This window comes from Pteropus alecto, unplaced genomic scaffold (assembly GCF_000325575.1).
Source record: "Pteropus alecto unplaced genomic scaffold, ASM32557v1 scaffold155, whole genome shotgun sequence".
NCBI lineage: Eukaryota > Metazoa > Chordata > Mammalia > Chiroptera > Pteropodidae > Pteropus > Pteropus alecto.
The window spans coordinates 14,540,820-14,556,086 of record NW_006438113.1 but is presented as its reverse complement, the minus strand read 5'-3'; the positions used below and the strand labels follow the sequence as shown (position 1 = coordinate 14,556,086).

Below are 15,267 nucleotides of genomic sequence, written 5' to 3'. Positions count from 1 at the left end.
TTCTAAAATAATAGTTGAGACAGGTATAGCTATGTTAACATGGATGGTCATCACAGCATCGTTGATTTTAAAAAAAGAATAAAGTATCAGTAGATAAATGGATAAGTAAATACCAGTACATCCATATAGAAGAACAGTATGCAGCCATTACAAATAATGGTTTATATTTGTTAACCGAAAATATCAGTATTAAGAGGGAGAGGGACGACTGTAAGGCATGTTTGAAATTAGAATGATTCTGTTTTGGTAAAAGACTGTGTGTGTGTGTGTGTGTAAAAGTTTGAAAGTATTAGTTTGTGGGAGTTTATGATATTTTGACTGCTTTGTCTCAGTCTTGTGTCTCCTTCCTGGAAAACTATGGATATGCAGAACCTGGACCCACATTAGATTATCAAATGAGACTTTACTCTTCTATCTTCACAGGGTTCTGGGGGCTCTAGGAATTATTTTTCTCTGATTTTTCTTCTGATTTTTGCTATCAGCATGTACTTTGCATTGTCATGTTGACTGAAATTCCCTAACAAATTAGTAGATTATTCTCCTCACTGCTAGGATATATGTATATAAGGAGTACTTTTTGTGTATGTTTATAGCTTTACTGAGGTACAGTTTAACACACAATAAGCCATACATATATACAATTTGATGAATTTTGGCGTATGTATATACTCATGAAACAGTCATTACAGTCATTGCAGTCAAGATAATGAACATATTCACCACTAAAAGTTTCCTTGTATTCCTTTGTAACCCCTCCCCCTCCCTTTATTTCTCCCTTCTCATTGCCCCTCCCCCCCATTTTCTAGAATTTCATAATGGAATCATACAGTATATACTCTTCTTTTGGTTTTTCAGTCAGCGTCATTTCTTTGCTGTGTCTGAGATCAAGTTTTTTTATTTTATGGTCTGTTAATATGGTGAATTTCATTCATTGATTTTTTTTTTCTTTTTAAAAAATTTTTTGGTTACAGTCTACATATATTAGTTTCAGGTACACAACATATGATTAGATATATATATAACTTATGGAGTGATCGCCCCAATTAAATCTAGTACCCATCTGACACCATCATACTTATTGCAATATTATTGACCATGTTACTTATGCTGTACTTTACATCCCAATGCATATTTTGTAACTACCAATTTGTACTTCCTAATCCCTTCTCCTTTTTCACCTATCTCCCTAACCCTGCCCCTATCTGACAACCATCATAATGTTCTCTGTATCTCTTGAGTTTGTTTCTGTTTTTTGTTTTTATTTTATTTTTTTAGATTCCATGTATAAGTGAAATCATATGGTATTTGAATTCTGTCTGACTTACTTCACTTAGCATATTACCCTCTAGATCCATCCATGTGTTTCAAATGGGAAGATTTCATTCTTTTTTATGGCTGAATAATATTCCATTGTATATATGTACCACTTCTTTCTTCATTCATCTGTTGATGGACACTTAGGTTGTTTCCATATCTTGGCTGTTGTAAATAATGCTGCAGTGAACATATGGATGCATATGTCTTTTTGAGTTAGTGTTTTGGGTTTCTTCGGGTAAATACCCAGAAGTGGAATTATCAGGTCCTTCTTTGTCTTTTGTTTTTTAGCCTTTGTTTTTTAAAGTCTAAGTATTGCTACCCTAGTTTTTCGTTTGTTTGTATCCATTTTTGTGAAATATTTTTTTCCATCCCTTTACTTTCAGTCTGTGTGTCTTTCGATCTGAAGTGAATTTCTTGTAGGCAGTATATGTAAGAATCTAGTTTTCTTATCCATTCAGCCACCCTATGTCTTTTGATTGGAGCATTTAATCCATTTACGTTTAAATTAATTGTTGATAGATATGCAGTTATTGCCATTTTATTATTCATATTTTTGACCTTTTTTCTTCTTAAGTCCCTCTAACATTTCTTGTAAAACTGGTTTGATGGTGATGAACCCCTTTAGCTTTTTTTTTTTTTTTTAATCGGGGAAGTGCTTTAATTTCTCCTTCAATTCTGAATGATAGCTTTGCTGGGTAGCATAGTCTTGGTTGTAGGTCCTTGCTTTTCATCACTTTGAATACTTTGTTCCAGTCCCTTCTGGCCTGCAAAGTTTCTCTTGAGAAATCCACTGACAGTCTTATGGGAGCTCCCATGTAGGTAACTGACTGATTTTCTCTTGCTGCTTTTAAGATTCTCTCTTTGTCTTTAACCTTTGGCATTTTAATTATGTTGTCTTGGTGGGGACCTCCTTGGGTTCATCTTATTTGGGACCCTGTTAGCTTCCTCAGCTTGTATGTCTATTACCTTCATCAGGTTAGGGAAGTTTTCTGTCATTATTTCTTTAAATAGGTGTTTAATTCCTTGCTCTCTTCTTCTGGCACCTCTGTGATGGGAATGTTGGCATACTTGGTGGTGTCCCAGAGGCCCCTTAAACTATCCTCATTTTTTTGGATTTTTTTGTTGTTGTTGTTCTGATTGGGTGTTTTCTGCTTTCTAATCTTCCAAATCACTGATTCAGTCCTCCACTTCATCTAATCTGCTGTTGATTCCATCTAATGTATTCCTTGTTTTAGTTATTATAGTCTTCATTTCTGATTGGTTCTTTTATGTTTTCCATTGCCATTTTTAAATTTCCTGTCTTTGTTGAAGTTCTTATTGAGATCATTGAGCATCCTTATAAGTAGTGTTTTGACTCTGCATCTAGCAGATTGCTTGTCTCCATTTTGCTTAGTTCTTTTTCTGGAGTTTTGATTTCTTTCATTTGGGACATTTTTTTTTTTTGTCTCCTCATTTTGGCTGCCTCCCTGTGTGTGTTTCTATGTATTAGGTAGAGCTGCTATGTCTCCCAGTCTTGGTAGAGTGGCCTTATATAGTAGGTGTCCGGTGGAACTCAGTTGTGCAGTCTTCCTGTTCACCTGAGCTGGGTGCTCCAGTGGTGTCTCTTGTATGGGTTGTATGTGCCCTCCTGTTATAGTTGAGCCTTGATTGCTCTTGGCAATCAAGTTGACTCTCAGGCTGACTGTCTATGAGGACAGGCTGTGATTACAGTGGACAAGCTGTTGTGTGGGGTCGACCCCAGGGAGCAAGATTCACTTTAGCAGGGCTATGGTACCTGCCAAGTCCACCCTTTGCGTGTGTCGTTTGTGGAGATGGTTGGGTGGTTCTCTGAAGCTGGCCACTAGGTGTGTTGTTCTGGGCCTTTTGGGAGGGGCTCTGTTGTAGGCCAAGTTCAACCACTCGCTGCCAGTGTTCTGCCTGGGGCCACTTGTTATGAGCTACAAAGTGGTCTGCAGATGGTTATCACTTGTGCTGGGCTTGGAGATGCGTGGGAGAGGCTAAGCTGCAAACCGTGGTCAGCTGCCACTAATACTGGGCTTGGGGCTGCTTAACAAGAGACATGGAGCATGTCCAAGCCAGATGCTGCTTGTTTGGGATTTGTGGACCTTTGAGAGGTTTTAGGAAAAAGTCTGCAGCATGATCCAAGACAGGCTGTTTGTATGGAAAAGCCACTGGAAGCAGCTTGGGTAGGCCCAAAAAGTGAGTGAGGCAGAGGTCTCAGGGAACCACCAGGGCTGGGTGACCAGTGTTAGCCAGGCTGATGGAGACTCCTGCGAGTGCAGCCTGGGTTGGGGGAGGGCTCAACAAAGGAACAATGGTTTCTGCCAGCACTTCTGTCTCAGAGAAAGCTGCTCCTCCAGCCCTTGGCCTAAAGCCAGGCAGTTTAGTTCCTCCATGTATGTCCCTGGCACCTTTTGAGGTGCCGCCCCAGTGCTAGAGCTCAGAGCAAGTGGGTCTGTCAGTGAGTCTGTGCATGGGACCTGTGACTCCAGCAGCCCTCCATCTCACTCAGCTACTGGTTTTCACAGCCAGAAGTTATGGAAACATCTTGGTACTGGAACCCTGGGCTGGGGACCCTGGTGTGGGACTGGGACCCCTCACTCCTCAGGGGGGGACCTCTGAAGCAGAGATATGCCTCCTGATTTTTAATTGTCACACTTGGGTGTGGGAGAAGCCTGTATTGCATCTCTGTCCCTCTTAAAAGTCTTGACGTGTCGTCTTCTATATATCCTTAGTTATAGGACTTCTGTTCAGCTAGACTTCAGGTGATTCTCAATGATGGTTCTGTAGTTTAGTTGCAATTTTGTTATGACTGTGGGAGGAGATGAGTACATTTTCCTATTCCAGTATCTTGACCAGAAATTATTCATTTTCCATTATTAAACCAAACTTTCATGCCTGTGATAAACTCCTCCTGGAGTTTTTACCAACAAAACTTGGGTAAACTAGTACCCTTCTTATACATTGTTGGACTCAATTTGCTTATGTTTTAACAGTTTTTGTATTTATGTTCATGAAGCTTATCAGACTGTAGTTTCCTTGTTATGTTTTTGGTTTAGTATGAAATGGGAAGTGTTTTTTCCTCTTCACTTTTCTGGAAGAATTTGTGTAGAGTCGTTATTTCTTCCTTACATGTGTGGTAGAATTCACTTTTTTAAGCTGTTTTTATTTTATATTTAATTTTTTTCCCTACCTAGTCTGGTATCCTGAGAGTAAGAACATGATGATGCTCTGTGAATGATATACTACTTTCTGGTGTATTGTAGGATTTATATTATTTTTTAAAAATAATTTATGTAGAATGTCAATAGCAGTTATCTCTATGGAGTAAACACTTAAAACACTAACACTATTAATTTTGAAAAATCAAATTCTAGATTTTTTGCATGGTCCTTGCCTTCAATATCTCAATAGGTTATGTATGATTCAAAAGAAAAACTTTAGTTATTTGTATACACACTCTAAGGTCTCTGCTCAGTTTAAGATTTATTGCTTCCTGTGGCACAGCCTACCCTGGATCTAGCACTAAATGCATCACCTTCCATAAATGCTCCATCAAAATAGAGCAGATGTGGCTAACCAGTTCCTGATACTAGGTAAATCTCTAGACTGTCTACACCAGGTACAGTATCCTGGGGTTGGGCTTAGTGGTGTCCTGGCCAAATGGAGTATCTCAAGGACTATCGTCAAAGGAAAAATAAAACTAGGAAATGAGAAAAGATGACTTGTGGATCCATTTCTAAGATCAAGAAATAAATATTAAGGGAGATTATATTTGAGGTTGTGTAGTCAGAATAATCTGTAAGTTAGTAGTGGGCCAGAGCCCTTCAAGCTTCCTCAAGGGTCCTACAAAGGACCTCATAAGTAATATAGAGGAGAAAACTGCCCAATCTCAGTACATTATCACTATGATCTACAGTCCTAGGCACTGATGACCGATCGAGTCACTTAAAAAAAATTATAGAATAGATATAGTATGTGAAGCCTGAATACCAGAGGTCTGTGTACTAGGGGAATGATCAAGTCACCTTTAAACTATAGGGTTTCTAAACATTTTTTGTGCCATTGTGCCTCTTTGCAGTCTAGTGAAGCCTATATTTTATAAAATAGAATAATGATTTTAAATGTATAAAATATAAAGAGTTACAAAAAACCAATAATTTTGAAGTTATCAAAATATTTTTTTTAAAACAAATGTATGCAGTAATATATGTGTTTCTTTATTAACACAACACATTACATAACACTATCCAGGGCTCCCTGAAAACTCTTAAGAATGGTAATGAAATTTCGGTTTGACAGTAATGATGCCCAATTCCCACACTATTCAAGGTACTATAATGAATTCAAGTTTTCAGATTGAGTCCCTGATCCCTCTTGGACTGTCTTTTACTGCACCAGTAAAGTGTTAGTAACGAGCTCTGCCTGATCCAAATTCTAGGATTAGTTTGGAGATGGCTGGAATTGTTATTCACATACTAAAACATCTCAACCATAAACCCACAACTGCCAGAAAATACGTTTAAGTCAATCCCAAACAGAAAGTTTTGATGTTCAAACTCAGTCTCTGCTTTCTGATAGCATTGGGTAGATTTGGTTAATGTAAACTTGAAGAACAAACAGAATGTATTCTCTCTTTCTGGATCTACAGAGTCAATGCCCATTTGCTTCTTGTATTAATAATTATTTACCTTTATTGATGCTAAAACTGATATCTTCAATTGTTCTCCTAAGAAGTGAATGTTAGCTAATGTTGACAGTGTTGTAATTTAAACCAGAGCTGTGGCATCTATATGCATAAACATTCTATCACATTAAACATCAGTTAAACATCAGTTTCCGATAAAAAAAACTAATGATGTGTCTAATAATGTTCATAATTTTGAAGTAGCAGTAACTATAATATTTTGAGATCTGCAACTGTAATATAAAGATATTTTTCACTTCTATAGATCACAAAATTCCAGGTATTATAGTACTGTTGCATTTTGTTTCCTGTATTCATAATTTAAAAAATGCAAAATTTTAGTAGGACGTGAAAATAAATTTGTAATGTTTCTCTCATACACACAGACTCTGAATTCTCTTCACGGATACCCTGTGGGTCTATGGGCCCCAGGTTCACAATCTGCATTAAAAGTCTTGTTTCCTTATCCTGTTCCCTTCCCTAGGGAAATAAGCAAAAGATGGTAGAAGCCCAGCCTCAGAAGTATACTTGCACCTGAAATACTTTCTCAAGGGAGGGGAGGCAGTCTCACCCTGTTGTCTAAAAGGGAGCGAGGTGTCCAGTCTTGAGTTTTGACCGTCTAAACAAGCCTGATTTGCTCTGCACAGAGCCTGATAGAGTCATGTGGCAGGGGACAAACTGGCTTAGTTTTAAGAATGTTATTTAGGATATAATCCCAAATCTAATCAATTTCTCTTTAGTGTCTTCGTGGTAGCAGAAGGAAGTTGGTGCTATGGAAATTAAAAGGAAGCAATCGATAGAAGAAAAGACACTACAAATGAATTTTTAATTGACTAAATATAAAGCTGTATTATTTTAAGAATGCTGGAAATTATAAACATGTTTTATTGTTTGAAATGGTAAACATGAGAAATCTGACAACTGATGAGCAAAGGCATGTAGCATCTTCAGTTTTCATAACATATAATTTAAATTACTGGAATTTGAGAGCTCACCTACCTTTCTTCAGGTTTGAACTAAAAAATAACTGTTGAGAATGTTTCCTTTTTACAAGGTCTCTGGAGAAGACTGTAGAGATTTTGAAAGCATTATATGTTTCTGGCTTATCTTAAGGTCTCTGTATATCAGTTATATATTGCTACATAAAATTTTACCCCCAGATTTAGCATCTTGAAGAAAACATCAGGAATCTAGGCATTGCTTAACTAGTTGCCTCTGGCTCAAGGTCTCTCATCAGATTGTTGGCCTGTTGGGGCTGCACGTCTTGAAGGCTCTGCTTGTGGGAGGATCTGCTTCCAAGCTCACTCACATGGTCATTGGCAAGATTCAGTTCCTTACACGCTGTCGGTCCCAGTTCTTCGCTAGCTGTTGACTTCCCTCAGTTCTTTGCCATGTAAGTCTATCCATAGGGTGGCTGACAACATGGCAGTTGGCCTCCCTCAGAGAGAATAAGCGAGAGAGAGCACCCACAATGGAACCACAGTGTTCTCTAACCCAATCTTGGAAGAGACCTTATATTACATTTGCCATCTTCTGTGTCTTAGAATTAAGTCACTAAATCCAGCCTATGTAAGGGGAAGATATTATACATGCCCATGAATACCAGGAGGCAGGAATCTTTAGGGATCCATCTTAGTAGCTACCTACCACTACATAAAGACAATATTATGAATAATTCATTGTTAATGAGACTCCAGAATTATTTGATAGGTAAATATTGACTTGGAAATTATGAAGTTACTTTAATTGGAAATTTATATTGTCATTATTTCTCTTATTTTTCAGAATAACCTAGGTATCTTGTGGTCTGAAAGAGAAGAAATTGGAACTGCACAAGCTTACCTAGAATCATCAGAAGCACTATATAATCAGTATATGAAGGAGGTATGTTGCATATTAGGTACATTTTAAGATTTGATTGAAACTAGTTAAGAACTGATATTAAGAATTCTTCACTCGTAATATTAGTATATGACTCTTTAGTATACTTAGAGACTTCTCTATAGAGCTGTCTAGGTGGTTATCTAATAGCTGAAATTATACAGTACTTGCAGGCACTGTTATAAGTGATTTACAGATTTTAACTCATTTAATCCTCATGACAATTTACGAGGTAGTTACTTTGATTATCCTTATTTTAAGAGATGAGGAAATAGAAGAATAATGGATTAAGTGAGGCTGTGATTCCAACCCACATTATCTTACTCCAGAACCCATACTTTTAACCATTATACTCTTAGTAGTTGGACTTTGTCTAAAACATAAGAGTGAAGTGCTTTAAGAACTGTGTAGTCTAGAGAAGACTCCTGTATCTATACCAAAATGATGATAGCAGATAGAATGAGCCGTAAGCAGAATGCATAGACTGAGCATTCTTATTTGCTTTGTCAGTTTAATTCACTAGACAGTTATTGTTTTACTATGCAGAATGCTAGGGAATCAAATATGAATAAAATATGGTCCCTACCCATCATAAGCTTCCCCTGGAGGGTAAAGATTGGAGCAAATCAACATGTTAATTACACTCACAAGGAATTTTAGAATGTACATTTAGACTCTGTGTTAATAGGCCCTTAACACTTTTGAGGAATATATCCCTAAATTAGAGAATTTTGAAAGTCATGGCTCTTCTACTTTGGTGTTATTTATAGCTTTCCTCTTAAAGTACTAAGAGGAACAGAGCACCACAAAGCCAAATTTAGACGTTAGTCTCCTTTTATGATTTTAGGCTTACACTCTTATAGATGAAATTGTTAATTTAAAATGCGAAGATACCAAAAACCTGTAATATTTCATTAAATACTATTAATAAGGAAACATAGAATACATAGCAAAACTGTGCTTAAAAATACCTCCATTTTAGTTGAGACTGATTTAACTGTTAGTGTTGCACATAGTCATAACAGTGAAGTATGTACATAAAATAATACATTAACTCTGCTTATCAGCACAGGGGTAAACATACTAAACAGCCCTCAAAATTGTTGAGACGGTCTCTGAACAATCACTTATCTATTGTGTTTGCCTTGGGCCTTGCTTCCTGCCTTAGTCATTTGTACTTTCTGTGAATTCTAGGAGCCCAAGTCATCATGCTTTTAGTGTTTGTAAGATCACATTTTTTAAAATAGAAAGCTTTGTTGCTATTTGGAGTTTAGTGAATTCAGTTTAAAGCAAGGGTGGGCTTGTAGATGACACTGTGCTCTTAGAAGTAGAATGAGGCAGAGGTTAAGTACTGTTTTTTTGGAAGACTTGAGATGGGATTATAAGTGATTTACACATATTAACTCATTGAATCCCATAGCATCCTTATGAGGTAGGTACTCTTATTATCCTTGTTTTACAGATGAGGAGACAAGCACAAGAGATGGCTGACCTGCTATGGCAATAAACAATGGAATCACTGATTTTAAATTCACTGTATTGAAAGGGGGTAATCTATATACTTTTCATGTTCCCCTGAGAAAAAAATATTAGAATATTAAAAACTTTGATTTTATTTTCATTAGTGGCCAGTTTAGAGCAATATTATTCTAAGGATATGTACATTTTTCCTATTTGTCATGCTTATGTAGGTTTTTAAAAGAACTTTTTTACCAAAATTAAGACTTAAAATACTTTAAAAATTATATCTCTAAATGCAAACTGGTATTCTTTTTTTAAAAGTGAATTTGTAGTTCATCTGCAATAGCCGTTAAATTTTGTCAAGTGTGTGTTTGTAGGCAATCTTTTGTTTGACTCTTTCAGATTTTATGGGTAAGAAAATTACTTTTTGGGTAACATGAAAAGTAAACTAGTCAAAAGTATTTCTCCAGTTCCCCCAGAAGAGGGCGCTTGGTGTTTACAGTACAATTTTAGAGTTTTGTTTTTCTGTAATTGTAGATTGGGAGTCCTCCTCTTGATCCTACCGAGCATTTTCTTCCTGAAGAAGAGAAACTTACTGAACAAGAGAGATCAAAAAGGTGAGTAGGTATAGAAATCAGCCCTCATGGGTATTTCCACATAGTGTAGGTGATTGTTGAAAAAAGCATAATGTTTTTTCTTTTAAGGCACTCATAAAGGTTTTAGGATATGGATTCTGATGTGGATTAAAACCTTCATTTGTTACTTATTAGATATGTGACCCTGTTCAAATCTGAGGCTCAGTTTCCTTATCTGTAAGATAGATACACTAGCCATACCCAATTCAAAGCGTTGGTAGGAGGATCAAGATAAATGTATGTGAAATTTCCTTATAAATTAAAAACCATTATACAAATATTGTTTTTTTTCTTCATAGATTTGAGAAAGTTTATACTCATAACCTGTATTACTTGGCTCAAGTCTACCAGCATATGGAAATGTTTGAAAAGGCTGCTCATTATTGCCACAGTACTCTAAAACGCCAGCTTGAGCACAATGCCTACCATCCTATAGAGTGGGCCATTAATGCTGCTACCTTGTCACAATTTTACATCAATAAGGTAAGCTTTCAAAGTAGTTATCTAACAGAGTTACTGATAGGATATATAAAAATAGAACCAATAATACCTTGACAACGTCCTCTTTTAAAAATAGATATCTTGTATTTTATGATGTAAACTAGACAGAAAAATGCAGAACAATTTGCCAGTGTACAATTTTGTAGCTATTGTTGCATTAATCCTTTTGGGTCTTAAAATAGTTTTATCATTGTCTCACATGTTGCTAGCCCATAAAATTACGTGTTACCTAAGATCAATTCTTTTTTGATATAAGCATGCTATCTCAATTCATTTTAGTGAGATGTTACCTTAAATTGCAGATTTTATCTTGTAGATAAAACTTTAGGCAATGGTAATCTGGTAACTGAGAATTTGTCTGAGGAAGTTGACTGTTAAATGTGGGCTTTGATAAAAGCATGTGATGCATTTCAGTTATTCTTTAGAATTAACTCTTCTATAATAATTTTTCTATATTAGAAATAGCTCTGCTTAGTTCTAGAGTTTTAAGTCTTCTTCTGGAATGTTACACAGGAACAAATTTGAGCTTTTCAGTTGTTTATCAGAATTATTCAGAATCATGTTGGTATATTCTTTATTTATTTCTTCCGTTAGTCTTAAGAATTTTTAATGCTAAAACACTTTTAAGCCACCTTTCCCAGCTAGATTTTCTATTAATCTTTAATAAGATATCTCAGCAATAGAAGTGACTTTTATTTGTATTTCTTCTGATTTACAAGCCTCTCCAAAACTGTAGTAATTCTTTGCTTATGAGAGTTCCTTCTTAGATCTCTTTGGTTACCTGCTGCTGTAACTTCCTTACTGGGCCTTTATCCTTTCTAAGATTTTTGTTAGTGCTGGTTCTGTAAATGCACCCTATGTTTAAAGTATTGTCCCACAGAATTTCATTCAGAAAAGCTATTAGCAGGAGAGAAAGGGCTGTGGTGACTGCAGCATCGCTTCTAGGACTTTGGTCTAAGATCAAGCGTGTAAGTAATGCTACTGCATATATCAGAGCATTCAGTTAAATCTAACTCTCATGAATCCATTTCATTGTAGTCATCATGAAAAAATGTTATCTGGTGCCTCTGCTTATGGCACCTTTTTTATAGCTTTTGGAGGCCTCTTATTTTGTTTAGCAACTTTAAAATTACATATTCACTATGATTTTAGTTAACACTTAAAACAACATGGATATTAATAATACTAAGACATCTAGACATTAATTGAAAGTGTAATTAAAAATTTAAAGTTGTTAAGCATTGCTTATATGGAGCATGCAGTAATTTTCATGAGTCCCTCCCCCACCTTATGCTTTTATTCATTTGTTTTTGTTTTATTTTCTTACCAAAATATTTTATGTTTTGTTAAAACTCAGTTATATTGCAAAGAGAGAGATTCGAATCATGTTTTTTAAAGAACCAATTGTCATTTATATCACCTTCATCTTCACCTGGTTCCAGTGATGAGGTTTTGCTACTTGCTGAGTCCCTACCTGGCAAGTGCTAAAGTCCCACCCACATTTACCAGCCACCTAGAGGGCTTGAGGCACTCACTGTTATAGTAGTGGTTGCTCACGAGGAGCCAATCTGAAAAAAGCTAAAGTGATAATTATGGATAAGGGATTGTAGAGGGACAATTAAAGCTGCTTTATGTAAACTAACTTTTTCGGTTTTGAGGTTTAACACTAATGTTTTGATCTATAGATGTTATTGGGCTAATACTACATATGGTCCCCAGCTGTCCTCAAGATGGCTTCTGAATTTGCCATAAGGGAAAGTTACATTTAATGCTGAGATTTTAAAGTCATAGCCAACCATTAAAAATCATCTTAGCAAAATCAGGTATTACTAATACAAATTAGACATTATATTTAATGAGGGTGGCTTCCAACTAAAAGTTGTCTTCAGCTTTGTACTTCTGCTGAGTGGTCCTGAGACTCACATATTTATATTAACAAGGAGACATTCTCTAAGTGTTTGAGAAGTTTACCATGCCCAGATTTGAATTATGAAGCCTTCAAGTGTGTTGGTAAAGCAATATCATAAAGTTTTTGCCTGTGAAAATCTGTTGGCTTCAAAATTTGGTGGGAAGTCTCATTATTAAATTCCAAAGATTTTTAGAAGACAGGAATCTCTTTGTATCAAAATTTATATTCTTTTTGCCTTTGAATGGTAGAATATAAAAGGGATCTTTAGACCTAAAAAAAGTCTTTAAATCGTCTAATAGAATGTAAATGGTCTAAGAATTTATCATGCATAGAACTTTGGCTCTTTGGACTAAAGAGATCTGAGGCACTTTGCGTCTGCAATGAAAGCTATTGTTGTATACTTACTACCTGAGGAGAGCTGACTTTCAATCAGCAGCTGTCTTTCAGCCAGTTTGGATTATTAAGAGTTTAGGGGCATTATACCACTTTGAGGAAGCTTTTTAACCAGATAATATTATATTATGTCTAATATACCTTAATGTTCAGCAACTATACAATACAGGTTCTCAATGGTTTTTACCTGATTTTATAGACTTTCCCATATCCAAAGACTTTATGCAAGTATCATTTGCAAATAAGGCTGTGGGATAATTGCATTTACTCTTGTTCATTTCATTAACAGCTATGCTTTATGGAGGCCAGGCACTGTTTATCAGCTGCTAACGTCATTTTTGGTCAAACTGGAAAGATCCCAACCACGGATGACAGTAAGTTTAGTGCATGTTAAGTGCATGTTTCATTATATAGAGCTTTTTAAAGTTTATTTTGAAATATTCAGAACAAAAAACTACCATATGCCCTTCTCAGTTCACCAATTTTTAATATTTGCCTCATTTGCAATCACATATTTTTCTTTCTGAACCATTTGAGAGAAGATTGCATATATTAGGCTCCTTTACTCCTCAATACTTCAGTATTTCTAAAGAATAAGAATGTTTTCTTATATAATCATAGAATAAGAAATGATAACATTGATACAATTCTTTTTTCTGTAATGCATATTTCTGTTTCATTAATTGTCCCCATAATGCCTTTATAGCAATTTTTTTCTGGTACTAGAATCCAGTTCAAGATTGCAGTTGCGTTTAGTTGTCATACCTCTTTAATCTGGAACGTTCCTCAACCTCCTTCTCTTTAATCACAGGTGTTTTTGAAAAATACAGGGCAGTCATTTTATAGAATTTCCAGCAGTTTGTGTTTTGATGTTTTCTTATGCTAAGTTTTAGATTACAGTAGTCACCCTGTATCTCTGGGGGGTGAATATATCTGGGTGGTATATTCCAAGACCTCCAGTGGATGCCTGAAACCATGTATAGTACCAAGCCCTTTATATACTATGTTTTTTCCTACATATACATACCTGTGATAAAGTTTAAACTACTCTTATGCTTTGGGGCATAAGCAAAATAAGGGTTACTTGAACACAAGCACTGCAATACCAAGGTAGTCAATCTGATAACTGAGATGGCTATTAAGTGACTAACAGCAGTTAGCATATTCAGAGCATGGGTATACTGTACGAAGAGATGGAACAGGACAGCATGAGATTTCATCACGCTACTCAGAACGGCATGCAATTTAAAACTTATGAATTGCTTTTTTCTGGAGTTTTCCATTTAATATTTCCAGACCATGGTTGACCTTGGGTAACTGGAACCATGGAAAGCAAAACCACAGATAAGGAAGGACTACTTTATACATTTTTGGTTAGAATACTGCATAAGAGATGTGTTCAAATACCTAGTATTTTAATTATAGTATTTTACTTAGTCTTACAAATCACGGTTAACATTTATATTTGAGCAAATCAAAACCACAATGACATATCATCTCACACCTGTTAGACTGGCAGTTTTCAAAGTCAAGAAATAACAAGTGTTGGTGAGAATGTGGAGAAAAGAGAACCCTTGCACGCTTTTGGTAGGAATGTAAATTGGTGCAGCCACTGTGTAAAACAGTATGGAGGTTTCTCAAAAAGTTAATAGAACTACCATATAATTCAACAATTCTACTTTTGGGTATATATCCAAGGAAACAAAAACACTTACTTGAAAAGATATCTGCAGCCCTTCATTCATTGCAGCATTATTTACCTTAGCTAAGATATAGAAGCAATCTAAGTATCCATCAATGGATGAATAAAGAATATGTGATGTATATATCCGGTGGAATATTATTTAGCCATAAAAAGAAGGAAATCTTTTTTAGGGAAAAGTACAAACTTCCAGTTATGAAATAACTAAGTCATGGGATATAATGTACAGCATGGTGACTATAGTTAAGAACACTGTATCACATATTTGAAAGTTGCTAAGAGAGAAGATTTTAAAAGTCATCATCACAAGAAAAAAATTTTGAAACGATGGTGACGGATGTTAACTAGACTTATTGTGATCATTTTGCAGTATATACGAATATCGAATCATGTACATCTGAAGCTAATATATTTTATGTTAATTATAGCTCAATTTAAAAAAAGATGGGTACTTTCCATTATAAAAACCTGTAACATGCCTACACAGGGCCCCTGAACATGTTTTATTTAGGTATCAATCCAGTAACTCTTGTTTTCAAACCTTAAGGAATTCAGGAACCCAGATCCATAGGCCATTTCTGAAAATGAAAGATCAAGGATTTCATGTAAGTGCAGATTCCAAAGTACAGTCAATCCTCATTATTTATGGATTCCATGTTTGTGGATTCCATATAATTCCATATTCCAAATTATTACATATTTGCAAATTTGCCTACTTCCTACAATTTACTTGTAACCCCAAAATCAGTACTCGAGATGCTTCTGTGGTCATTTGCAGACA

At 35.7% G+C, this 15,267-nt stretch overlaps 1 protein-coding gene across 1 annotated transcript in view; it reads left to right on the top strand.

Annotated features, from left to right (window-relative positions):
• KIF1BP (KIF1 binding protein) overlaps positions 1-15,267 on the top strand; it is a 28,680-nt gene that overhangs the window by 2,688 nt on the left and 10,725 nt on the right. The window contains exons 2-5 of the mRNA XM_006915565.2: positions 7,790-7,888; positions 9,884-9,963; positions 10,281-10,464; positions 13,074-13,158. Coding sequence (XP_006915627.1) covers positions 7,790-7,888; positions 9,884-9,963; positions 10,281-10,464; positions 13,074-13,158 — 448 coding nt within the window. The remainder of the gene's footprint in view (positions 1-7,789; positions 7,889-9,883; positions 9,964-10,280; positions 10,465-13,073; positions 13,159-15,267) is intronic.